The sequence below is a fragment of the Takifugu rubripes genome, chromosome 22 (genome assembly GCF_901000725.2).
Source record: "Takifugu rubripes chromosome 22, fTakRub1.2, whole genome shotgun sequence".
In the NCBI taxonomy this organism is placed as follows: Eukaryota; Metazoa; Chordata; class Actinopteri; order Tetraodontiformes; family Tetraodontidae; genus Takifugu; species Takifugu rubripes.
In genome coordinates, this window is record NC_042306.1 from 14,295,105 (window position 1) to 14,320,030 (window position 24,926).

General features: G+C 42.9%; 1 protein-coding gene and 1 long non-coding RNA gene across 7 annotated transcripts; one reads left to right on the forward strand and one right to left on the reverse strand.

The window, feature by feature from the left end:
- The first annotated feature begins 14,313 nt into the window (after window positions 1–14,313).
- Window positions 14,314–16,167, forward strand: LOC115247874 (uncharacterized). Its single transcript, XR_003886936.1, has 3 exons — window positions 14,314–14,485; window positions 15,667–15,774; window positions 15,993–16,167. It is a non-coding gene; the product is annotated as an uncharacterized lncRNA (long non-coding RNA).
- A 915-nt stretch (window positions 16,168–17,082) lies between these two features.
- Window positions 17,083–23,912, reverse strand: LOC105418169 (trichohyalin-like). 6 transcript variants are annotated; one of them, XM_029830633.1, is made up of 16 exons: window positions 23,767–23,912; window positions 23,376–23,620; window positions 22,578–22,633; window positions 21,650–21,804; window positions 21,475–21,557; window positions 20,640–20,825; window positions 19,922–20,314; window positions 19,786–19,849; window positions 19,505–19,545; window positions 19,200–19,362; window positions 18,473–19,117; window positions 18,283–18,409; window positions 17,934–18,220; window positions 17,796–17,857; window positions 17,679–17,719; window positions 17,083–17,584 (listed from the first exon to the last, which is right to left on the reverse strand). In XM_029830633.1, the coding sequence occupies exons 2-15, from the start codon at window positions 23,478–23,480 to the stop codon at window positions 17,684–17,686; spliced, it is 2,403 nt and encodes an 800-aa protein (XP_029686493.1). In that variant the 5' UTR covers window positions 23,481–23,620; window positions 23,767–23,912; the 3' UTR covers window positions 17,083–17,584; window positions 17,679–17,683. The 6 variants fall into 6 exon arrangements, with proteins under 6 accessions (XP_029686493.1, XP_029686496.1, XP_029686495.1 ...); XM_029830636.1 differs by having other exon boundaries at window positions 19,922–20,200; window positions 20,294–20,314; window positions 23,376–23,907; XM_029830635.1 differs by having other exon boundaries at window positions 20,015–20,314; window positions 23,376–23,907.
- Between the last annotated feature and the right edge of the window lie 1,014 nt (window positions 23,913–24,926).

Below are 24,926 nucleotides of genomic sequence, written 5' to 3' on the forward strand. Positions count from 1 at the left end.
GAGGAAAGTGCCTTTCATGGGGGAAATTATCGTTAATATATTAACTGACATGTTTAAAGAGGCTTTAATGTATGCTATGGTGAATTGGCTTTGAAGTACTAAACATTTGGTGCTTTGATACAACAATACAATCGTACATTTTAAATGTATGTTGGCTAAAATAAACAACTGAATATTTAATAGATTCACAAGCAGTCCAACAAATATGAGCTACACACCACATGCAAATGAATTTGCCATGGACAATGTTCATCCACTGATTCGCTCCTTCCTGGAAAGAACAACCGTAGAACAGTGGGAGTCCTTTATTCAGGGTCGTCCTGACGATGCTACAACAATTTTAGTGGCAGAGTTGATTCTAGAAATCATTGCAGCTCTGTACAACTCCGTTGTATCAACTTTGGCGTCTCACACACCCACATCTGAGGAGAGTGTCCTGACCAAGCTGGAAGAAAATCTTTCTCAGACAATAACAGGAGCTTTGGGAATTCAAGATGAAGTAGACACTGATGGAATTAAGACCTTGACGGACATCATTCAAAAGGAGGTGAAAGCTAACCTGAACCATTCACATTCCAGCAGTGAAAAAGTAACCAGCCAGCGAATCACCCCGACCTCCAAAATCAATGCCATGATTGTAGAGTTTGTGGAGATTTTCAAAAAGTTTTCAGCTGAGATCAAGACTTCTATTGGCCCTCGTCCACATAAAATTAGTGAATGCACACTAAGTTCAAGAGATCTTTTACTGGACGAGGACATAAAATCACCCATCGCAGAGGGGATCAGGAAGGAAATCAATTATGAGTTTAGGGATATCTTCAGTCCTCTGATGGTAGATCTTCCAGAAGATGAATGTAAGGACTTGCATCGTGAAATATCGGAGGAAATTAAAATAGTAGCTGAAGAAATACGCACCTTCTCTGAGACAAGATCAGAAACATTAGCTGTCAAACCTGTTGTGAAAAAAATCAAGTCGTTTTTCGCAAAGAGTTTTGCCAAAGTTTGCCTAATGCGCATATTTGCTAAGCTGAAGAAGAAACATTCCAAGCAGGCCGAAGCCAAGAGTGACTCAGTAGAGACGATCCTGGAGAAACTTTCATCCCAATTTCTGGATCAGGAAGATCACAATACTGAATGTGAGGATGCCTTAGTCCAGGTGTTCACAGACTTGTGTGGGAACAAAGTCTTGGATTTCAACCAAGAACTGAGTAATGAAATTTACCATCACTCAGTACCAGAAGGTCCTTCTCCCACAGTTGAGAGGGAAGATCAGAGTGAAGTCCATGCAGACATTAGGAGCAAAGCATGGGTCTTTATCGGTTTAATGAAGTGGTACCTGAAGACTCAGGTAAACTGGGTCATTGACAGGGTGACGGTGCCTTATGTGAACCGCTCTGGGATGAACAAGTTGCCAGCACCAGTCAGAAGTGATGAAAACATAGCTCGCCAAGAGGCACTGCGAGCTAAAAACAGATTGTATGTGAAGTTTGTCATCGAGAAGGTAGTTTTCACGGTGTGCTCGGATGCAAAGATGCTGCCAATGACAGCCTATGATCTAATCAACAACCTGGTAGAAATAGTGTGGGAAAGAGTCAAAGAAGAGCAGTTTTACACAGACTCTGAAGTCTTTGAGAATCTGGAGAAGAACATTAAGAAGCTGCTCTACAAAGTGTTGGGCTCTCCAGACAATGTTATGTTTTCAATCATCTGTGAAGAGCCAGTAGTTGTTGATCAAATCATGTTGATCATTAACAAACAGTTGTTAATGCCAAGAAAAAAGAAAAGTGTGATCACCAGGTTCTTCTCCTCACTGGGCAAATCCCTTTCCAAGGTTTTCAAATGCACTAACTACTGAGTGCACGAGGACCAACTAAAACTCAGCCTGAACACCAGGACATATGTATTTAGAATCTTTGGATTACGCGCTTCTTGTGAGGAACTTGCCAGCACCACCGTGATGATTATATGGATGGTAAATCTGGTGATGGTAGGGTGTGTCACACTGAGGGGTAGACAATTTCATGGGCTGCAAGAGCGAGCAGGAAACTTCTGGTCTTTCTGAGGATGCGACAGATGTGTCCAAATGTACACTAGCGAGTACCATGAATACCGGGGTATAAGCTCACCTGAAAAAATTACAGTTACCTGGATAAGCTGCCAGAGGCTTTGTGTGAATTGTGAATATGTAAATTGCATACTGGATATCATTGTGTGTCGTTATACATCTTGTCAACCCATGTATGATGAACTTTTGAAGATAAATTAAAACAATACATTTATTGGACTCCCTGATTCTTTTGAAGATGAAAAGTTTCCACTTTAAACAAATTTCCCCCCCAAAAAGGCTTTTTTTCTTGAAAGGTTTTGAAGATGCTGTTGCTGTGTCATTCTGACACCTTGGCCAGAACCATTCAGATTGAGATCCATTGTGCCTTAGCACCGCAGTCCTGACATTTACTTTCCTACAATATATTAAAAAAAACTAAAATAAAAATAAATCCTTCCCAGAAAAGCTCTCTACTACACCGACATACAAAAACATGGAGGTATACCGGCCTATCCTCTCCTCCCCCCACTTCCCACCTCCTTAAGGCAAATGGAAACGGGCAGAGAGCAGGCACAGTCTTGGTCAAATGGAAGAATGAGTAGTTTACCAGGACAGGCAGGGTCAAAACCAAGAAATTGGCCCGAAAAATAACGCTAGAGAATCGGGCACGGGATCGCAAACAATCTACAAGCGCTGTGTCTGAAACCACCCCCTATACCCTCATAGTGCACTCAAGAGTGTGTACGCCATTTTGAAATTATGTCCGAATTATTCGTGAACATTTGCTCGACCCGATGCAGTGCACTCAATGTATCCCACAATGCACTGGAAAAAGTAGTGTACAACCGATGTACCCTAACTCAGAAATGTATCCCATCAGCCTTGACGGTATCACATGACCTTTTTTTTTTTTAAAGGTAATTTCCACTGTGCAGTTTGATATATGAAATTTTTGGGAAATAAGAACTCAATGTGTAGTTTACAATTGTTTTCTTTCAGTAGGGGTCCAATATTATCATCTTAAAATATTACAACATAAATGTGAAAAAAAAAAAAAAATCAACCTACACTGTTTCCCCCCCCCCTCCCTCACTTTAAATTGTTCTTCAAAATTGTCTGTTCCTCACCAGGCGACAGGATCTCAGTAAAAGAATATTTACAAAGATGAAAAGTAGCTCTGGATCCATTTCTTGATGAAAAATTGCTTTATTAAATGTTTTTACAACAGCGGAATATAACTTGAGAATGTGCCATCACGTCTTGGCTTGAAAATGTCAAGGGACACTAATTATTTCACGTATTAAGTAATTGTTATTTTATCATTATGGACATTGATATTTTATTTTACTATCTAAAGTTAATTTTAGCGTAAAATATTGCATTTCTAAAAAACGGCCGCTGAATGTATTGGGGTGTGTTAAAAATAATTAAATGGACTTGGCCATTTTTACCTTCGACCGGGATCATAATTATTATGCGACACCATGACGTTATTTTACGTGTGCCATAGTGTCCGAAAGATCATTTTAAATTCAGTGCGCTACGTAGTTCACTCAATCCAAGTCCCCCATGTGGCGAGTAGTGAATAGGGAGGGGGTTTAGATAATTGAGATCTGAACAGGTGTGCTAGATTGGGCTGACGAGCAAAGGGAAGACACAGGTATGCAAGAGTGTTCTGATTAGCTTGGAGCAGACTGTAACTCTAGAGGAATGACAGAGAATGAAAGGAGGAAAGTGCCTTTCATGGGGGAAATTATCGTTAATATATTAACTGACATGTTTAAAGAGGCTTTAATGTATGCTATGGTGAATTGGCTTTGAAGTACTAAACATTTGGTGCTTTGATACAACAATACAATCGTACATTTTAAATGTATGTTGGCTAAAATAAACAACTGAATATTTAATAGATTCACAAGCAGTCCAACAAATATGAGCTACACACCACATGCAAATGAATTTGCCATGGACAATGTTCATCCACTGATTCGCTCCTTCCTGGAAAGAACAACCGTAGAACAGTGGGAGTCCTTTATTCAGGGTCGTCCTGACGATGCTACAACAATTTTAGTGGCAGAGTTGATTCTAGAAATCATTGCAGCTCTGTACAACTCCGTTGTATCAACTTTGGCGTCTCACACACCCACATCTGAGGAGAGTGTCCTGACCAAGCTGGAAGAAAATCTTTCTCAGACAATAACAGGAGCTTTGGGAATTCAAGATGAAGTCGACACTGATGAAATTAAGACCTTGACGGACATCATTCAAAAGGAGGTGAAAGCTAACCTGAACCATTCACATTCCAGCAGTGAAAAAGTAACCAGCCAGCGAATCACCCCGATCTCCAGAATCAATGCCATGATTGTCCAGTTTGTGGAGATTTTCAAAAAGTTTTCAGCTGAGATCAAGACTTCTATTGGCCCTCGTCCACATAAAATTAGTGAATGCACACTAAGTTCAAGAGATCTTTTACTGGACGAGGACATAAAATCACCCATCGCAGAGGGGATCAGGAAGGAAATCAATTATGAGTTTAGGGATATCTTCAGTCCTCTGATGGTAGATCTTCCAGAAGATGAATGTAAGGACTTGCATCGTGAAATATCGGAGGAAATTAAAATAGTAGCTGAAGAAATAAGCACCTTCTCTGAGACAAGATCAGAAACATTAGCTGTCAAACCTGTTGTGAAAAAAATCAAGTCGTTTTTCGCAAAGAGTTTTGCCAAAGTTTGCCTAATGCGCATATTTGCTAAGCTGAAGAAGAAACATTCCAAGCAGGCCGAAGCCAAGAGTGACTCAGTAGAGACAATACTGGAGAAACTTTCATCCCAGTTTCTGGATCAGGAAGATCACAATACTGAATGTGAGGATGCCTTAGTCCAGGTGTTCACAGACTTGTGTGGGAACAAAGTCTTGGATTTCAACCAAGAACTGAGTAATGAAATTTACCATCACTCAGTACCAGAAGGTCCTTCTCCCACAGTTGAGAGGGAAGATCAGAGTGAAGTCCATGCAGACATTAGGAGCAAAGCATGGGTCTTTATCGGTTTAATGAAGTGGTACCTGAAGACTCAGGTAAACTGGGTCATTGACAGGGTGACGGTGCCTTATGTGAACCGCTCTGGGATGAACAAGTTGCCAGCACCAGTCAGAAGTGATGAAAACATAGCTCGCCAAGAGGCACTGCGAGCTAAAAACAGATTGTATGTGAAGTTTGTCATCGAGAAGGTAGTTTTCACGGTGTGCTCGGATGCAAAGATGCTGCCAATGACAGCCTATGATCTAATCAACAACCTGGTAGAAATAGTGTGGGAAAGAGTCAAAGAAGAGCAGTTTTACACAGACTCTGAAGTCTTTGAGAATCTGGAGAAGAACATTAAGAAGCTGCTCTACAAAGTGTTGGGCTCTCCAGACAATGTTATGTTTTCAATCATCTGTGAAGAGCCAGTAGTTGTTGATCAAATCATGTTGATCATTAACAAACAGTTGTTAATGCCAAGAAAAAAGAAAAGTGTGATCACCAGGTTCTTCTCCTCACTGGGCAAATCCCTTTCCAAGGTTTTCAAATGCACTAACTACTGAGTGCACGAGGACCAACTAAAACTCAGCCTGAACACCAGGACATATGTATTTAGAATCTTTGGATTACGCGCTTCTTGTGAGGAACTTGCCAGCACCACCGTGATGATTATATGGATGGTAAATCTGGTGATGGTAGGGTGTGTCACACTGAGGGGTAGACAATTTCATGGGCTGCAAGAGCGAGCAGGAAACTTCTGGTCTTTCTGAGGATGCGACAGATGTGTCCAAATGTACACTAGCGAGTACCATGAATACCGGGGTATAAGCTCACCTGAAAAAATTACAGTTACCTGGATAAGCTGCCAGAGGCTTTGTGTGAATTGTGAATATGTAAATTGCATACTGGATATCATTGTGTGTCGTTATACATCTTGTCAACCCATGTATGATGAACTTTTGAAGATAAATTAAAACAATACATTTATTGGACTCCCTGATTCTTTTGAAGATGAAAAGTTTCCACTTTAAACAAATTTCCCCCCCAAAAAGGCTTTTTTTCTTGAAAGGTTTTGAAGATGCTGTTGCTGTGTCATTCTGACACCTTGGCCAGAACCATTCAGATTGAGATCCATTGTGCCTTAGCACCGCAGTCCTGACATTTACTTTCCTACAATATATTAAAAAAAACTAAAATAAAAAATAAATCCTTCCCAGAAAAGCTCTCTACTACACCGACATACAAAAACATGGAGGTATACCGGCCTATCCTCTCCTCCCCCCACTTCCCACCTCCTTAAGGCAAATGGAAACGGGCAGAGAGCAGGCACAGTCTTGGTCAAATGGAAGAATGAGTAGTTTACCAGGACAGGCAGGGTCAAAACCAAGAAATTGGCCCGAAAAATAACGCTAGAGAATCGGGCACGGGATCGCAAACAATCTACAAGCGCTGTGTCTGAAACCACCCCCTATACCCTCATAGTGCACTCAAGAGTGTGTACGCCATTTTGAAATTATGTCCGAATTATTCGTGAACATTTGCTCGACCCGATGCAGTGCACTCAATGTATCCCACAATGCACTGGAAAAAGTAGTGTACAACCGATGTACCCTAACTCAGAAATGTATCCCATCAGCCTTGACGGTATCACATGACCTTTTTTTTTTTTAAAGGTAATTTCCACTGTGCAGTTTGATATATGAAATTTTTGGGAAATAAGAACTCAATGTGTAGTTTACAATTGTTTTCTTTCAGTAGGGGTCCAATATTATCATCTTAAAATATTACAACATAAATGTGAAAAAAAAAAAAAAATCAACCTACACTGTTTCCCCCCCCCCTCCCTCACTTTAAATTGTTCTTCAAAATTGTCTGTTCCTCACCAGGCGACAGGATCTCAGTAAAAGAATATTTACAAAGATGAAAAGTAGCTCTGGATCCATTTCTTGATGAAAAATTGCTTTATTAAATGTTTTTACAACAGCGGAATATAACTTGAGAATGTGCCATCACGTCTTGGCTTGAAAATGTCAAGGGACACTAATTATTTCACGTATTAAGTAATTGTTATTTTATCATTATGGACATTGATATTTTATTTTACTATCTAAAGTTAATTTTAGCGTAAAATATTGCATTTCTAAAAAACGGCCGCTGAATGTATTGGGGTGTGTTAAAAATAATTAAATGGACTTGGCCATTTTTACCTTCGACCGGGATCATAATTATTATGCGACACCATGACGTTATTTTACGTGTGCCATAGTGTCCGAAAGATCATTTTAAATTCAGTGCGCTACGTAGTTCACTCAATCCAAGTCCCCCATGTGGCGAGTAGTGAATAGGGAGGGGGTTTAGATAATTGAGATCTGAACAGGTGTGCTAGATTGGGCTGACGAGCAAAGGGAAGACACAGGTATGCAAGAGTGTTCTGATTAGCTTGGAGCAGACTGTAACTCTAGAGGAATGACAGAGAATGAAAGGAGGAAAGTGCCTTTCATGGGGGAAATTATCGTTAATATATTAACTGACATGTTTAAAGAGGCTTTAATGTATGCTATGGTGAATTGGCTTTGAAGTACTAAACATTTGGTGCTTTGATACAACAATACAATCGTACATTTTAAATGTATGTTGGCTAAAATAAACAACTGAATATTTAATAGATTCACAAGCAGTCCAACAAATATGAGCTACACACCACATGCAAATGAATTTGCCATGGACAATGTTCATCCACTGATTCGCTCCTTCCTGGAAAGAACAACCGTAGAACAGTGGGAGTCCTTTATTCAGGGTCGTCCTGACGATGCTACAACAATTTTAGTGGCAGAGTTGATTCTAGAAATCATTGCAGCTCTGTACAACTCCGTTGTATCAACTTTGGCGTCTCACACACCCACATCTGAGGAGAGTGTCCTGACCAAGCTGGAAGAAAATCTTTCTCAGACAATAACAGGAGCTTTGGGAATTCAAGATGAAGTCGACACTGATGAAATTAAGACCTTGACGGACATCATTCAAAAGGAGGTGAAAGCTAACCTGAACCATTCACATTCCAGCAGTGAAAAAGTAACCAGCCAGCGAATCACCCCGATCTCCAGAATCAATGCCATGATTGTCCAGTTTGTGGAGATTTTCAAAAAGTTTTCAGCTGAGATCAAGACTTCTATTGGCCCTCGTCCACATAAAATTAGTGAATGCACACTAAGTTCAAGAGATCTTTTACTGGACGAGGACATAAAATCACCCATCGCAGAGGGGATCAGGAAGGAAATCAATTATGAGTTTAGGGATATCTTCAGTCCTCTGATGGTAGATCTTCCAGAAGATGAATGTAAGGACTTGCATCGTGAAATATCGGAGGAAATTAAAATAGTAGCTGAAGAAATAAGCACCTTCTCTGAGACAAGATCAGAAACATTAGCTGTCAAACCTGTTGTGAAAAAAATCAAGTCGTTTTCGCAAAGAGTTTTGCCAAAGTTTGCCTAATGCGCATATTTGCTAAGCTGAAGAAGAAACATTCCAAGCAGGCCGAAGCCAAGAGTGACTCAGTAGAGACAATACTGGAGAAACTTTCATCCCAGTTTCTGGATCAGGAAGATCACAATACTGAATGTGAGGATGCCTTAGTCCAGGTGTTCACAGACTTGTGTGGGAACAAAGTCTTGGATTTCAACCAAGAACTGAGTAATGAAATTTACCATCACTCAGTACCAGAAGGTCCTTCTCCCACAGTTGAGAGGGAAGATCAGAGTGAAGTCCATGCAGACATTAGGAGCAAAGCATGGGTCTTTATCGGTTTAATGAAGTGGTACCTGAAGACTCAGGTAAACTGGGTCATTGACAGGGTGACGGTGCCTTATGTGAACCGCTCTGGGATGAACAAGTTGCCAGCACCAGTCAGAAGTGATGAAAACATAGCTCGCCAAGAGGCACTGCGAGCTAAAAACAGATTGTATGTGAAGTTTGTCATCGAGAAGGTAGTTTTCACGGTGTGCTCGGATGCAAAGATGCTGCCAATGACAGCCTATGATCTAATCAACAACCTGGTAGAAATAGTGTGGGAAAGAGTCAAAGAAGAGCAGTTTTACACAGACTCTGAAGTCTTTGAGAATCTGGAGAAGAACATTAAGAAGCTGCTCTACAAAGTGTTGGGCTCTCCAGACAATGTTATGTTTTCAATCATCTGTGAAGAGCCAGTAGTTGTTGATCAAATCATGTTGATCATTAACAAACAGTTGTTAATGCCAAGAAAAAAGAAAAGTGTGATCACCAGGTTCTTCTCCTCACTGGGCAAATCCCTTTCCAAGGTTTTCAAATGCACTAACTACTGAGTGCACGAGGACCAACTAAAACTCAGCCTGAACACCAGGACATATGTATTTAGAATCTTTGGATTACGCGCTTCTTGTGAGGAACTTGCCAGCACCACCGTGATGATTATATGGATGGTAAATCTGGTGATGGTAGGGTGTGTCACACTGAGGGGTAGACAATTTCATGGGCTGCAAGAGCGAGCAGGAAACTTCTGGTCTTTCTGAGGATGCGACAGATGTGTCCAAATGTACACTAGCGAGTACCATGAATACCGGGGTATAAGCTCACCTGAAAAAATTACAGTTACCTGGATAAGCTGCCAGAGGCTTTGTGTGAATTGTGAATATGTAAATTGCATACTGGATATCATTGTGTGTCGTTATACATCTTGTCAACCCATGTATGATGAACTTTTGAAGATAAATTAAAACAATACATTTATTGGACTCCCTGATTCTTTTGAAGATGAAAAGTTTCCACTTTAAACAAATTTCCCCCCCAAAAAGGCTTTTTTTCTTGAAAGGTTTTGAAGATGCTGTTGCTGTGTCATTCTGACACCTTGGCCAGAACCATTCAGATTGAGATCCATTGTGCCTTAGCACCGCAGTCCTGACATTTACTTTCCTACAATATATTAAAAAAAACTAAAATAAAAAATAAATCCTTCCCAGAAAAGCTCTCTACTACACCGACATACAAAAACATGGAGGTATACCGGCCTATCCTCTCCTCCCCCCACTTCCCACCTCCTTAAGGCAAATGGAAACGGGCAGAGAGCAGGCACAGTCTTGGTCAAATGGAAGAATGAGTAGTTTACCAGGACAGGCAGGGTCAAAACCAAGAAATCGTCCCGAAAAATAACGCTAGAGAATCGGGCACGGGATCGCAAACAATCTACAAGCGCTGTGTCTGAAACCACCCCCTATACCCTCATAGTGCACTCAAGAGTGTGTACGCCATTTTGAAATTATGTCCGAATTCTTTGTGAGCATTTGCTCGACCCTATGCAGTGCACTCAATGTATCCCACAATGCACTGGAAAAAGTAGTGTACAACCGATGTACCCTAACTCAGAAATGTATCCCATCTGCCTTGACGGTATCACATGACCTTTTTTTTTTTTAAAGGTAATTTCCACTGTGCAGTTTGATATATGAAATTTTTGGGAAATAAGAACTCAATGTGTAGTTTACAATTGTTTTCAGTCGGGGTCCAATATTATCATCTTAAAATATTACAACATAAATGTGTAAAAAAAAATAAAAAATCAACCTACACTGTTTCCCCCCCCTCCCTCACTTTAAATTGTTCTTCAAAATTGTCTGTTCCTCACCAGGCGACAGGATCTCAGTAAAAGAATATTTACAAAGATGAAAAGTAGCTCTGGATCCATTTCTTGATGAAAAATTGCTTTATTAAATGTTTTTACAACAGCGGAATATAACTTGAGAATGTGCCATCACGTCTTGGCTTGAAAATGTCAAGGGACACTAATTATTTTAGGTATTAAGTAATTGTTATTTTATCATTATGAACATTGATATTTTATTTTACTATCTAAAGTTAATTTTAGCGTAAAATATTGCATTTCTAAAATACGGCCACTGAATGTATTGGGGTGTGTTAAAAATAATTAAATGGACTTGGCCATTTTTACCTTCGACCGGGGTCATAATTATTATGCGACACCATGACGTTATTTTACGTGTGCCATAGTGTCCGAAAGATCATTTTAAATTCAGTGCGCTACGTAGTTCACTCAATCCAAGTCCCCCATGTGGCGAGTAGTGAATAGGGAGGGGGTTTAGATAATTGAGATCTGAACAGGTGTGCTAGATTGGGCTGACAAGCAAAGGGAAGACACAGGTATGCAAGAGTGTTCTGATTAGCTTGGAGCAGACTGTAACTCTAGAGGAATGAAAGGAGGAAAGTGCCTTTCATGGGGGAAATTAACTTTAATATATTAACTGATATGTTTAAAGAGGCTTTAATGTATGCTATGGTGAATTGGCTTTGAAGTACTAAACATTTGGTGCTTTGATACAACAATACAATCGTACATTTTAAATGTATGTTGGCTAAAATAAACAACTGAATATTTAATAGATTCACAAGCAGTCCAACAAATATGAGCTACACACTACATGCAAATGAATTTGCCATGGACAATGTTCATCCACTTATTCGCTCCTTCCTGGAAAGAACAACCGTAGAACAGTGGGAGTCCTTTATTCATGGTCGTCCTGACGATGCTACAACAATTTTAGTGGCAGAGTTGATTCTAGAAATCATTGCAGCTCTATCCAACTCCGTTGTATCAACTTTGATGTCTCACACACCCACATCTGAGGAGAGTGTCCTGACCAAGCTGGAAGAAAATCTTTCTCAGACAATACTAGAAGCTTTGGGAATTCAAGATGAAGTCGACACTGATGGAATTCGGACCTTGACGGACACAATTCAAAAGGAGGTGAAAGCTAACCTGAACCATTCACATTCCAGCAGTGAAAAAGTAACCAGCCAGCGAATCACCCCGATCTCCAGAATCAATGCCATGATTGTCCAGTTTGTGGAGATTTTCAAAAAGTTTTCAGATGAGATCAAGACTTTTATTGGCCCTCGTCCACATAAAATTAGTGAATGCACACTAAGTTCAAGAGATCTTTTACTGGACGAGGACATAAAATCACCCATCGCAGAGGGGATCAGGAAGGAAATCAATTATGAGTTTAGGGATATCTTCAGTCCTCTGATGGTAGATCTTCCAGAAGATGAATGTAAGGACTTGCACAATGAAATATCAGAGGAAATTAAAATAATAGCTGAAGAAATAAGCACCTTCTCTGAGACAAGATCAGAAACAATAGCTGTCAAACCTGCTGTGAAAAAAATCAAATCGTTTTTTGCTAAGTGTTTTGCCAAAGTTTGCCTAATGCGCATATTTGCTAAACTGAAGAAAAAACATCCCAAACAGGCTAAAGCCAAGAGTGACTCAGTAAAGACGATCCTGGAGAAACTTTCATCCCAGTTTCTGGATCAGGAAGATCACAATACTGAATGTGAGGATGCCTTAGTCCAGGTGTTCACAGACTTGTGTGGGAACAAAGTCTTGGATTTCAACCAAGAACTGAGTAATGAAATTTACCATCACTCAGTACCAGAAGATACTTCTCCCACAGTTGAGAGGGAAGATCCGAGTGAAGTCCATGCAGATATTAGGAGCAAAGCATGGGTCTTTATGGGTTTAATGAACTGGTACCTGAAGACTCAGGTAAAGTGGGTCATTGACAGGGTGACGGTGCCTTATGTGGACCGCTCTGGGATTAACAAGTTGCCAGCACCAGTCAGAAGTGATGAAAACATAGCTCGCCAAGAGGCACAGCGAGCTACAAACAAATCGTATTTGAAGTTTGTCATCAAAAAGGTAGTTTTCACGGTGTGCTCGGATGCACAGGTGCTGCCAATGACAGCCTATGATCTAATCAACAACCTGGTAGAAATAGTGTGGGAAAGAGTCAAAGAAGAGCAGTTTTACACAGACTCTGAAGTCTTTGAGAACCTGGAGAAGAACATTAAGAAGCTGCTCTACAAAGTGTTGGGCTCTCCAGACAATGTTATGTTTTCAATCATGTGTGAAGAGCCAGTAGTTGTTGATCAAATCATGTTGATCATTAACAAACAGTTGTTAATGCCAAGAAAAAAGAAAAGTGTGATCACCAGGTTCTTCTCCTTCCTGGGCAAATCCCTTTCCAAGGTTTTCAAATGCACTAACTACTGAGTGCACGAGGACCAACTAAAACTCAGCCTGAACACCAGGACATATGTATTTAGAATCTTTGGATTACGCGCTTCTTGTGAGGAACTTGCCAGCACCACTGTGATGATTATATGGATGGTAAATCTGGTGATGGTAGGGTGTGTCACACTGAGGGGTAGACAATTTCATGGGCTGCAAGAGCGAGCAGGAAACTTCTGGTCTTTCTGAGGATGCGACAGATGTGTCCAAATGTACACTAGCGAGTACCATGAATACCGGGGTATAAGCTCACCTGAAAATTTACAGTTACCTGGATAAGCTGCCAGAGGCTTTGTGTGAATTGTGAATATGTAAATTGCATACTGGATATCATTGTGTGTTGTTATACATCTTGTCAACCCATGTATGATGGACTTTTGAAAATAAATTAAAACAATACATTTATTGGACTCTCTGATTCTTTTGAAGTTGAAAAGTTTCCACTTTAAACAAATTTCCCCCCCAGAAAGACTTTTTTTCTTTAAAGGTTTTGAAGATGCTGTTGCTGTGTCATTCTGACACCTTGGCCAGAACCATTCAGATTGAGATCCATTGTGCCATAGCACCGCAGTCCTGACGTTTACTTTCCTAGAATGTATAAAGAGACAACTAAAATAAAAAATAAATCCTTCCCAGAAAAGCTCTCTACTACACTGACACACAAAAACATTGAGGTATACCGGCTCATGAGTCTCCCAGCAGTATCCAGGCTGTGAGATTGCTTGTCCTGCCTTGTCCTGTCCTGTCCTGTCCTGTCCTGTCAAGAGTGAGGACAGGTGTCTTGGGTCAAAGGTCACTGATTAGTTTGAGGGCGGGAGCTACTCCCAGTGTCTGCAAACTCGGTTATAAACAGATTATGAGGACTTAAAGCATAGTCCTGGGCAAACTTCTGCAAGGGTTCCTCTGAGACGTGACCTCTTTTTTCTTTGTGTTTTGGAGACTTTGATCCAAAAACACTACAGAATGCGGGTCCAAGCAACTCCTGTGGGCAGCTCGGCGCCAACATGGAGCTTTTAAACTATCTTTAACACATTTCTCTCTCAATTGTCCATTTGTCAGAAGGATTTAAGAAGTTTTTTCCTGCTGTGGTGGTTGCGTAGCTGGGCTGAGGTCAGCTTCACTCGTGTTGTTCCACAGCTTCCTCGGTTTCTTCTGTCGATTGATGCTTTTAACCTCAACCTCCTGAGCTTTCACCCTTATTGGCCCTCACAAGCAACTGAATCTTCAAGGTCTCTTTCATGCTACGCCCCAGGGCGCTCCCTGCTGGCTTGAGGTGGTAGGAGCCCACCTCCACTCCTTACAGGTGAGGCTTTTGGAAAAATAGGAATTTTTAATGTAATAAGTAGTCTGAAACTGTCTCTTTGCTTCAGTCTCAGCTCAACTCCCGAAATGCAACAGTTTTCACCGACTGTTTCAGTAACACTCTGATCCCTCAGGTTTCTTTCTCATGTTCTGTTGCCACGGCAGCAAGACAGGAAATTAACCAAATCCAAAATGCAGCTGATGCCTTTTCTTTCTGGAATTCTGTCCAGTCACTGCGCAGTTTGTAGTTTTATTGCAGTAGTTTGTGGTGTTCCTGCAGTAGTTAGTAAATGCTGCTGCTGTGGCAGTCGTGTGGAGCATTAAAGTAGTAGTTTGTAGTACTGCTGCAGTACTTTGTGGTAATTGTCAAGTAGTTTGTGATATTATTGAAACACAGCATGTGAGTCTGAATGTTTACCTGCCCGGTCAGGTAGCTGCGGCAGATTCCCATTTTTCAGGTGTCTACTCATCGCCGTTGCTATGGAAACATGCTCAGAATCATCAGACGCTGGAGCAGCTGGAGCTGATCTTTGGTCTGATTCTCTGCGAGTGTTTAGCGTTGATAGCTGCTCCTCCTTTCATCCCTGAGCACGTCCTCGCTTCTCTTTCATCCTTTGATAACTTTTTCATAGTTTTGATGGGATTCACATTTTGATTCTCCAAATCTTCTTAAATCGTCTTAAAACCTGGAACCTTCCTCGGTCTTTGATGTTCTGCGTTGATGTTCAAGGTTATTTGAACAATCCTTTGCATATGTTCGTGATGTAAAAGCACCCCTAGGGTGTCCTTGGAGAGGCTGGGCAGCAGCAGTGCATGCTGGGTAGACTGCAGGACCGTTTCGTCTCTCCTCATTGTTCCTGGAGAACACCGGCGCTGACTAGCTACTCCGTCTCATCCCAACCTGTCCATAAAATAAAGTTCCCTGAAAATGTGTGGGAGAGGTGACACAGTGATGACCCGGTGCAGTATAGACAACGATCCATACGCACATGAAACGTCTGTGAGTCCGAGAGGCTCCGAGGAAGGCTAATAACATCCTCCCACATCCAGATATATACATTAAACTGATTACATGAACCAGTGTGGGAATATCAGGCTCCTGGGAATGCCGCGTGGCGGATGCTCGACTGTTTCACCATTTGAGTAACGATGTGCTGAGTATCCCTCACTGTATTTACACAGATGGACTCATAGATGAATCCATTCCTGCCCACCCTGATCATGTGACCTGATCATGTGACCTGCCGGAGATGAGACTTCTCCACAGACTTCTCTTAATCAAGGATGTCGGTATGTTGCCAGTTTACAAGTTGTTCGATGTAAAGCAATTTAAAATGCAACTTCAAGTAATGATGCTAAAAAAAAAATGGCCCAGGAGAGTCTGGCACTGACGCCATTACCTGCACACAGGTGAGCCAGGGGAAGCAGATCTGGACGGGTCTCCAGGAATGTCAGACGTAGTAGCATGGTTAACCTGAAATGTTACTCTTGATGTCTGTGGTATTCAGGATGTTTTAATCCAATGTCAATGGTGACTGACTGACCAGCTGGTTCCTCCCTCCGAACTTTCCAACAACGACCAGAAACACTAAAGCTCAGCAGGTGCCTCATCTACACCGTGGCAATATCGCCCCCTGCTGGACGAGCTGCAACATGTACGCATTGCAATCTTCGCTCAGATGACGAAGGTACCTGCAAACACACGTACACGCACGCACACACCCACACACACATGTACGTACATGGCAATAGATAAAAACACACGTACGTACTTACAAACATACCTATGGACATAGATACATTCATACAAATACATACACATACGTACATACATTAATTCATTCATTCAAAGACACATGCACACATACATACAAAAAGTTTTTCCACATACACACACATTCATTTATTCATGCACACACAGATACATACACATACTTACACACAGACATACATACAAATATAGATATGTAGATACATTCAAACACAAAAATACATGAACAGACATATACACACACACACACAATGATACATATGCATACTAGATAGATTCATATATGTATATATAAATACACACACATATACAGTATATGCATACATACTTGCATATATCCATATAGACATACATATAAATACTAAGTATATCCACGCACACACACATACATATACACAGAAATATATACACACACATACATATGTACTTGCACACATGCATTTATACATACACACATACATACATGCAAACATAGATACACTGAACCACACAAAGACAGATGTTCAACCACACACATACTTAAGACATACATAGATACAAATATACACATACACACAGATATACACACACATACTTACAGATATAGATACAAGAGAAATGTAGATGTGATGTATGGATGATGAACATGATGGTCATGAGGATGACGACATCTTTTATGATGATGACGATGGTGGGAGGTGATATGAATACATTTAAATATATATGTGATGATGATGACTTTCACATGCACTTCAGTTGTCCAGTTACAGTCGGATTAATAATTTGTCATGTTTACAGATTATCGCCTTAACTAGAAGATGTAAACAATAAAAAATGAACAAAATGACTTAAGTGGACAGAAAGTAACAAAGTGAACCTTTTATTCTCACATTTGTTGCAGCAACAGGAAACAGGTGTGATCAGTTTTCTCTGGTTACACAGAAAATCAGCATAAACACAATTTCACAGATCTGGAAGAAAATTAGAAACAAATGAAAAAAAGGAACAACAGTGAAAACAGCTTCAATGATTCGAGCTGTAAAGTAAACAGAATATCCAAGGTGACCTATAGGTGGCACCCTAAAGTGGTGTCCAATAGCATCGGTTCCCTTTGATGATACCAATATACAATTAGATTTAAAGCGATAGTGATATTTGAGCACAGAACAAAATGTCAAGTACTGATAACTGTCCCACTGTCCTGGAGAGAACATTTCCCAGAGATTCTGATATAATTCATCAGTTTGTCCACTAGAGGCGCTGTAACAACGTAGTTCAACACTGATCGAAGTGTAAAAAGAAACAAAAAACAAGGTTCAGGGGCTCAAACATCAGGATTCTGTTGTTGAACTGAAAGCAGAAAATAACACCATTAGTTGTTATAACTGAACACACACACACACACACCCCCCACACACACACACCCCCCCCCACACACACGTACCAGAGTTAATGAGAGGTGATTTTCTTCCTGGATTTCTTTTTCTGGAACACAGGAAACATCTGGTCAGATCCGTCATCAGAACATTCATGTCTATTTGAATCTCTTTAGGATTTTTACTGTAGAAGTGGGAGGAGCCAGTTCTTCTGCAGCCTCTTCAGCCTCCTTTGATCTGTTCTTCTCTGCAATTAAAACATAACGTGTTAATTTCGACCTTTAGCTTGACTGAAATCTCAGGTTACTGATGATGCTTCTCACTCTTCTTCTCCGCAGGTACGTCCGAGCTCGGTTTTATTTCATCTTCCTTTGCTTTGATCTTCTTCTTCTTCCTCTTCTTCTCTGGAAGTATCTCGCATGTCTGTTCGCTCATCACACCGCTGTCATCTTCACTTGGCAACAATTTCTTCTTCTTCTTCTTTGGTGGCAGGTTCTCCTTTGAAGAGTTCTCTTCCTGCTGTTTGCTGGGTTTCTTCTTCTTCTTTGATGTTTTTTCCTGGTCCTGAGCAGCATCAGGTCGAGGCGTGTCCTCTTGGATCAGTTTTTGTCTATAAGGATAAATCAGCTTTAGTACACCGACATATTTTCCTTATCTGCATCAAACACTGACTTCTTCTTGTGTCCTGATGTCTTGCTGCTCTTCTGTTGATAAAGGAGCCTTTGTTGCTTCATGCTGTTCAGCCTCTTCGTGAAGCGTCTCTTCTTTGGGATGGAGGACAGCTGAGGAGCGTCTCCATCTGGAAGAAAAAGAAAAGCATCTGTAGCTCCTCGATAATTCGGATTAAAGTTGAGTTTTCTACCTGTCAGCTCCTTTTCTGGGTCTATGTCTCCCTCTGCTGGCGGCTCCTCGGACTGCACCACCTCCAACCCTCCCTGCTTCTTCTTCCTCTTCCGATTCCTCCTCCTCTTCTTCTGTGGTGCCTCTGCTGGGCTCCCAGACATCTCTGCCTCCTCAGGCTGCTCCTCGCTCACCTCCGTCTTCTTCTTTTTACTTCTCATGTCCAGAGAAGTGACGGGAGTCTCTGCCAGGTTCTCTTGTACTTCATCTTGCTCTATTTTCCTTTTCTTGGACTTTTTCCTCTTCTTTTCTACCACCACCTCCTCCTGCTGCTCCTCCACCTCCTCCTGCTGCTCCTCCACCTCCTCCTGCTGCTCCTCCACCTCTCCCACTCTCTCTTTGTCCTTCTTTTTCTTACTGGAGATGGAAGAATCTCTCGACGCTTCTAAGATGAAGACGTTTGTGCTTGAAGGATCTGAATCTTTTTTGTTCTTCTTCTTCTTCTTCCTCCTGGGAGTTTCCACATCTCCGCAGGACTCGGCGGCCTCGGCAGGAAGTGCTTCTGTCACTTCCTGCTCATCCATTTCGTCTTTTTCAATGTTGAGGACAATGCTGACCCCCGGATGCACTCGTTCTTCAGCCCCCGCTGTCGGCGGTTCCTCTGAAACTGACCACAGAAAACACAAGCAGGAGTAAGTCTTGACCTTCAGCTGACTAACTGAAGGTCAACGATGCTCCAGACATTCGACCTTCCACACGAACGGGGTCGTCCTTCAGAAAACAAACATCAACCTCGCGACCACGGTGATGGTTGTTACCCAGGTCGGTGAGCGAGAGGTCGTCTGATTTTGGCGACGTCTTTGTTTCCCCTTCAGAGTCGGGCTGGACTGTGAGGTCAGCGACCTCTGACCTCTGGAGAGAAGACCAACACAAACTGAGTCACCTCAATCAAGATTAAGAAAATGTTAAATTACCCACAAAGACATGTACACTATAAAACCAACACACACACACACACACACACACACACACACACACACACACACACACACACCTCAGTTTGTGGCTCTTCCATCTTCTCGTCTTTCTCTGGATCTTCAGATTAGAAAAGTAGGAAACTTCAGATCAACTGACATCAAAGAAAATGTCTTTAACCTTAAACACGTTTCATGTTTGAAAACTATTAAAAAGGCTCAGACTTGGTATGTGGAGCAATGGTAACAATGGTAACCATGGTAACGCTCTGATCCAACGCTAATATCCTGCTCTGGAACGATTCCAGAGTTCTGGGGTCATAAGGTCATGGAACCTCAACTCGTGTCTGGTCTTCCCTACCTGTGGGGGGCGGAGTCTCCTGAGGAACTGGTTCTGGGGTGGTCAACGGGATCTGGCCGAGATCCTGCAACCAAAAACATCAACTGGTGAACGTGGAGGACTCAAACTCTGATTGAAGGTTGTCTCATTACGCCACCTCTGCAGGAGACTCCTCCTCCTCCACGCAGGTGGGCGTGGCCTTGCTTTGACTGACAGCAGTCTGCTCCAGTGCAGCAGTTTCACCTCTGACCTCTGCAGGAGACTCCTCCTCCTCCACGCAGGTGGGCGTGGCCTTGCTTTGACTGACAGCGGTCTGCTCCAGTGCAGCAGTTTCACCTCTGACCTCTGCAGGAGACTCCTCCTCCTCTGCGCAGGTGGGCGTGGCCTTGCTTTGACTGACAGCGGTCTGCTCCAGTGCAGCAGTTTCACCTCTGACCTCTGCAGGAGACTCCTCCTCCTCCGCGCAGGTGGGCGTGGCCTTGCTTTGACTGACATCGGTCTGCTCCAGTGCAGCAGTTTCACCTCTGACCTCTGCAGCTGCGTCCGTCTCCTGGTGATGAAGAAGAGGGGAGAGGAAGAGTCTTACCTCAACAGATTCAGACAGAAAAAGCTGATTTTTTTTCTTGTTTGTTCCAGACAAACAAGTTGAGCAAAACTTTCAGAATTGTGACTCAGCTCCTGGAAGCTAGCTGAGCGCCGCGGCGCCAGAATTAGCTGCTAATCAGTTTCAGATGAGCAGAAGGAAAAGAAAGCAGCAGCTCTGAGGAACGCGCTGCTTCCAAACCAGGACAATCTCAACAAAGGTGAAATTCCTCCCACAGGTGAAGCTGGAGCAGAACCAGCACATACTTGAGGTTCAGCCTCGGGTCACAAACCTGCTGCGGCTCATCGGCGTCAGCGCTGCGCTCCACGCCGACTGAACCTGTCAGATCCGGCGCCGAGAGCCCGTCAGCTGCTCCGGGGTCCACCTGGCTGGAAGTTCCTGCATCAGGAAGATCCTCCTCAGAGCCGGAACCCTCCGGCCCGTCTGGTGCCTCTCTGGACGTCCCGGTGGCAGCCGACTGAGAAAAGGTCCAAAGGAACGTGTCAGAGCTGACAGGGCAACACACACTTCCTGTGCAATATTCTCCCATCGCATAAACACAACGATGGACGATCGATGGAGTCTGAACTGATCAAAACTGGATCAATAAAAACATGTTTGCAGACAGTTCTGGTCTGGATTCACTGGCCAGCTGGATCATTCAGGTCAGGAGCGACACAAAACCATCGGCCAGAACTGGAGCACAACACAATACACACAGAGACACACACACAGAATACACACACACAGCACACAATACACACACACAGTACACACACACACAATACACACACAGAGACACACACACAATGTACAGACACACACACACGCAGACACTCTCAGGGCAGACAGAGACATGAAAACTCATCCAATCACACTGGAGCTACTGTTCATCCATCAGCTCATTATTACAGTGGCTGGACAACAGCTATGTGTGTGTGTGTGTGAGTCTGTTCAGATCAGCTCCTTTTCTTTCTATGAGCACAGATTTCAAACATGAGCCGATGTTTTCGTAGCTGCCTTTAACAAATGTTCACGTTAAAGATTACTGATAAAACTTCGTGGCCACAGGGTCCACCAGGGGGCGCCATATCCGCCGTTCTCTGGTTTCTCTGCTTCCTCCTCACCTGTCCGTCCAGGTGCTCAGAGCCAGAACCGTCTTCGCTGGCGTTCGGACCATCAGGAGGCTTCAGCTGCTGTGTTTCAGGGTCTGAAAATGAAGATTTTGTTCCTTCAATCCTCAATGAAACACATCAAAACGGGGCAGTTTTCTAATCTCTGATCATCTGAACTAAAACGGACCAGGCGTTTTGTCGTTTTCTTCTTCGGTGGTGTTGGACGCCTTCACGTCCAGCCCGCTGTCGTCTTCGCTGCTGGCGGCTTCGGCTTCCTCGCTCTTCCTCGGGGAGGCGCCGTCCTCCATCTCCTGCTTGGTGGTTTGGGCCAAAGCGCACAACCTGCGACACAAAACATCGGTATCGAGAGTTGACACAGGCCACGCCCACTGACACCGCAGCAGCCAATCACAGGAGACCATCCTTCACAATAAAATACACCTGAGCTGAAACTCAGGCGTCAAATCGAGTCAATTATTTAAAATACTTCACTTTTTTCTGATTTACGCGTAACCGGAAACAGAATTTATTTAAAATCTACGCGTGAGACCAGATTTGAATCTGGAGGTGTGAAAACAAGCGAGAAAATCACACTGACAGGGGAATGTGTGTGTGTGTGTGACTGATGAGCAGAAAGACAAATTTGCTCAGCCAGAAAAACCAAAATGTCACAAATGATGACTTCAACGAAAGGTAAAATTTAACATCTCATTAAAAACCTTAATTACAAAATTTAAAAAAAGTTGATTTGACTTTAAAAGACACGAATTTAACTTCGCTCTGATGTTTTTCATGCTGCAGATTTTCCCCCAATGGTCCGATTTATTATTTTAATCTCCAGAACATCGTTGCCATTAAAGTCCCGACGCTCGTCTATCTGTTCCTCGGATGGAGTCATGGCTTCCATCGCGTCTCTTCTGTTCTGCCTCTGGTTCCAGGCCCGGGACTCGCTGGGCAGGAGTCCAGCCGGCCGTTCACACACAGACGCACAAACACAAAGCCCGTTAGCGACGTCCTGTTCAAACAGGCCGTTTGTGATGGCTGAATCTTTCACAGAGGAAATCCTGTGAGGCGCTTTATTCCAGTTTGGCGACTGTTTGGCATCTGTGACGTACTTGGCCCAGGCCGTGTAGATGTCCTGTAGGTTGAGCCTCAGGTGTGGCGCCTCCACCTGCACCGACACACAAACACACCAGCAAACACGTTAACGCTCAACAACAGCAACATGTGTTGCTGGAAAAAAGGGAAAATTTAATTTCCGGAGGTTTCAGAATTCCTGATGCCACATGTTCCCGGAAATGAATCCATTCCGCAGGAGAACTGACTCCAGAACTGACTTCCTTTGCTCCAATGTAAATTTCAAAACCGCTTTAAAATGGACCATTTCGTCAAAGAAACCCGAAATATTAATTAATTAAGCTTCAGTCAGGATGCAAATGTGCGGTGGTGAAAAAGATTAAAGTCTAAGACACCACGAAAGATTTCTATAAGACGATCGTGTGAGAAACTAATTTGTAAACGTCAGAATCAAGTATTTTAATTTAAAGTATTTTAATTATTTATTTTCTGCTCACCAACTCACCAACTGACCATTTAGTGGTGAAATAGTTTCACCTCCGCGGGGTTGAGGCTCTTTTTACGAGCCTGCAGCTCCTGAAACACAATGTTCTTTTGCTGCAAGAGGCCCGAACTTGCTGCCATGTGCTGTAACACAAGCACGCACGCACGCACGCACGGTGGCTGCAGCAACATCCGAGCAAAAAACACATTTATAATTAATTGACTTTCTTATATAACAAAAGGCAAACGCGGTGTTTTAAAATCAGCTTTGATTTGATCGAAGCCAACAAGAAATCAGCGTCACGCGCGCCGATTAAAGCGTTAAATGAACATTTTGGAACAAAAGTTCTCACCTGTTTAACGTGATCTTCCAGCACCTCGGCTGCCTTCGCGTGTCCGTGAAGCTTCAGGTGCTCGTAGATCAGCAGCAGCAGAAGCGCGTCCTCGTCCGGGCTCATCTCGTCCGACTGGAGCGGCTGTCGGGGCAGAATCCGGATCACCGCTGGAATATTGTTATTAACACCTCGGCTCACGCGCCAGACCCAGCGCGAGCGACGACGCCCCCCTCGAACGGCATCATGGGAGACTGAGTCTTGTTCTGAAATATTACCATCAGCCAGCAACACGCCCCGAAATCAAACATTGAGGGGGTGTTTTCGCGTTCGGGCGGAGTTTTTTGTGAAATGACGTGAATTTTTTTGTATTGAGACAAAAAGACAAAACAAACTGCGAAAGAGCCAATACATGCATCCGTTTGTGGTTCCGTGTGATCTCATTCCACACCGTGATGACGCTTGTGGGCCGAGACGGTGCGTTTTCCCAGACGATGAGCAAATGTTTGGGTTTACAGAAGAGCATCTGGCAACATTCCTGGTCCTCCTGCTCACTGCCAGGAATCAGACTGGGATCAATCACAGCACCTCCGCCAGGGATCCGCTCCCTGGTCCAGATGGGACGTTTCTGGTTCTGCTGGGACAGAGAGCAAAACTGGACTGGTTCTACTGGGACAGGGCGCACTGGTTAGACCGGAAACACAAGCTGGTTATACCGGCAAAGACTGGATACAATAAATGTGTGCACACGGTCAGACGGGTTAAGCTCGCTGGTTCTACTGGGCCAGACTGTTTTTATGAATTAATTCCGCCCTGGATGATGGATGATTGAAACTTTTAACGGCCGGGACCATCTGACCCACTTCCAGGCCTGTTTGTCTGGATGACAGACGGAGCTCAGCATCAGTACAGTAATGTTGCGTAAAGGGAGAAATTCCTGGTTTGGTGCGCGCTGCCAGCTGGCTCCAAGGCCTGGATCCGGGTCCAGGCTGCAGCCACTCGGCTCGGCCGGGCGGTCTTTGTCCGTCTGTGGGAGAGGGGCCGTGAGAGCCGACGGTGAACGGTTAATGGAAGCACTGGGAGGTTTTACGGTTTTCAGACCGTCAAGTAACAATGAACACCGGAAGTGGAGCTTTCAAAATAAAAGCCAGCCTACGAGCGCATGTTGGACGGCACGTAAATATTCAATGGGGAATACATTCCGTGTAAGTATGATAGATAATTAAACAACGCAACTAAACTAAGCATATTTAGCGCAAATAATTAGCAAAACATTAAATTAAGTAACATCGGGCTCCATAATTCCCAGCGGGGACAAAATAATTTAATGGCTCGCTTAAATCAAATAAACTACAAGTTTCGTGAGTGAATCAACCAACCAATAAGTAAAATATATATTTATGATCGTAATTCTTTCCCCAGACAATTAAAATATAAACACAGTAAACCGTTCCATGCTAGCAATGCTATCTAAACACGCTAGCCTCGGTGGTATTAAAACGGCTAATCGATCAGATTCGAGAGTTTTATTTTTTAAAAACACATTTATATTTTTTATCATCACGCTATATT

What these genes read in the sequence shown, in the direction of transcription:
- LOC105418169 (XM_029830633.1), bottom strand. Translation starts at nt 23,480, where the DNA reads ATGAGCCCGGACGAGGACGCGCTTCTGCTGCTGCTGATCTACGAGCAC. An exon ending in TGGAAGAGCCACAAACTGAG is followed by an intron (nt 19,363 to 19,504) that starts GTGTGTGTGTGT and finishes TCTTCTCTCCAG; the next exon opens with AGGTCAGAGGTCGCTGACCT. An exon ending in CGTACCTGCGGAGAAGAAGA is followed by an intron (nt 17,858 to 17,933) that starts GTGAGAAGCATC and finishes TTTTAATTGCAG; the next exon opens with AGAAGAACAGATCAAAGGAG.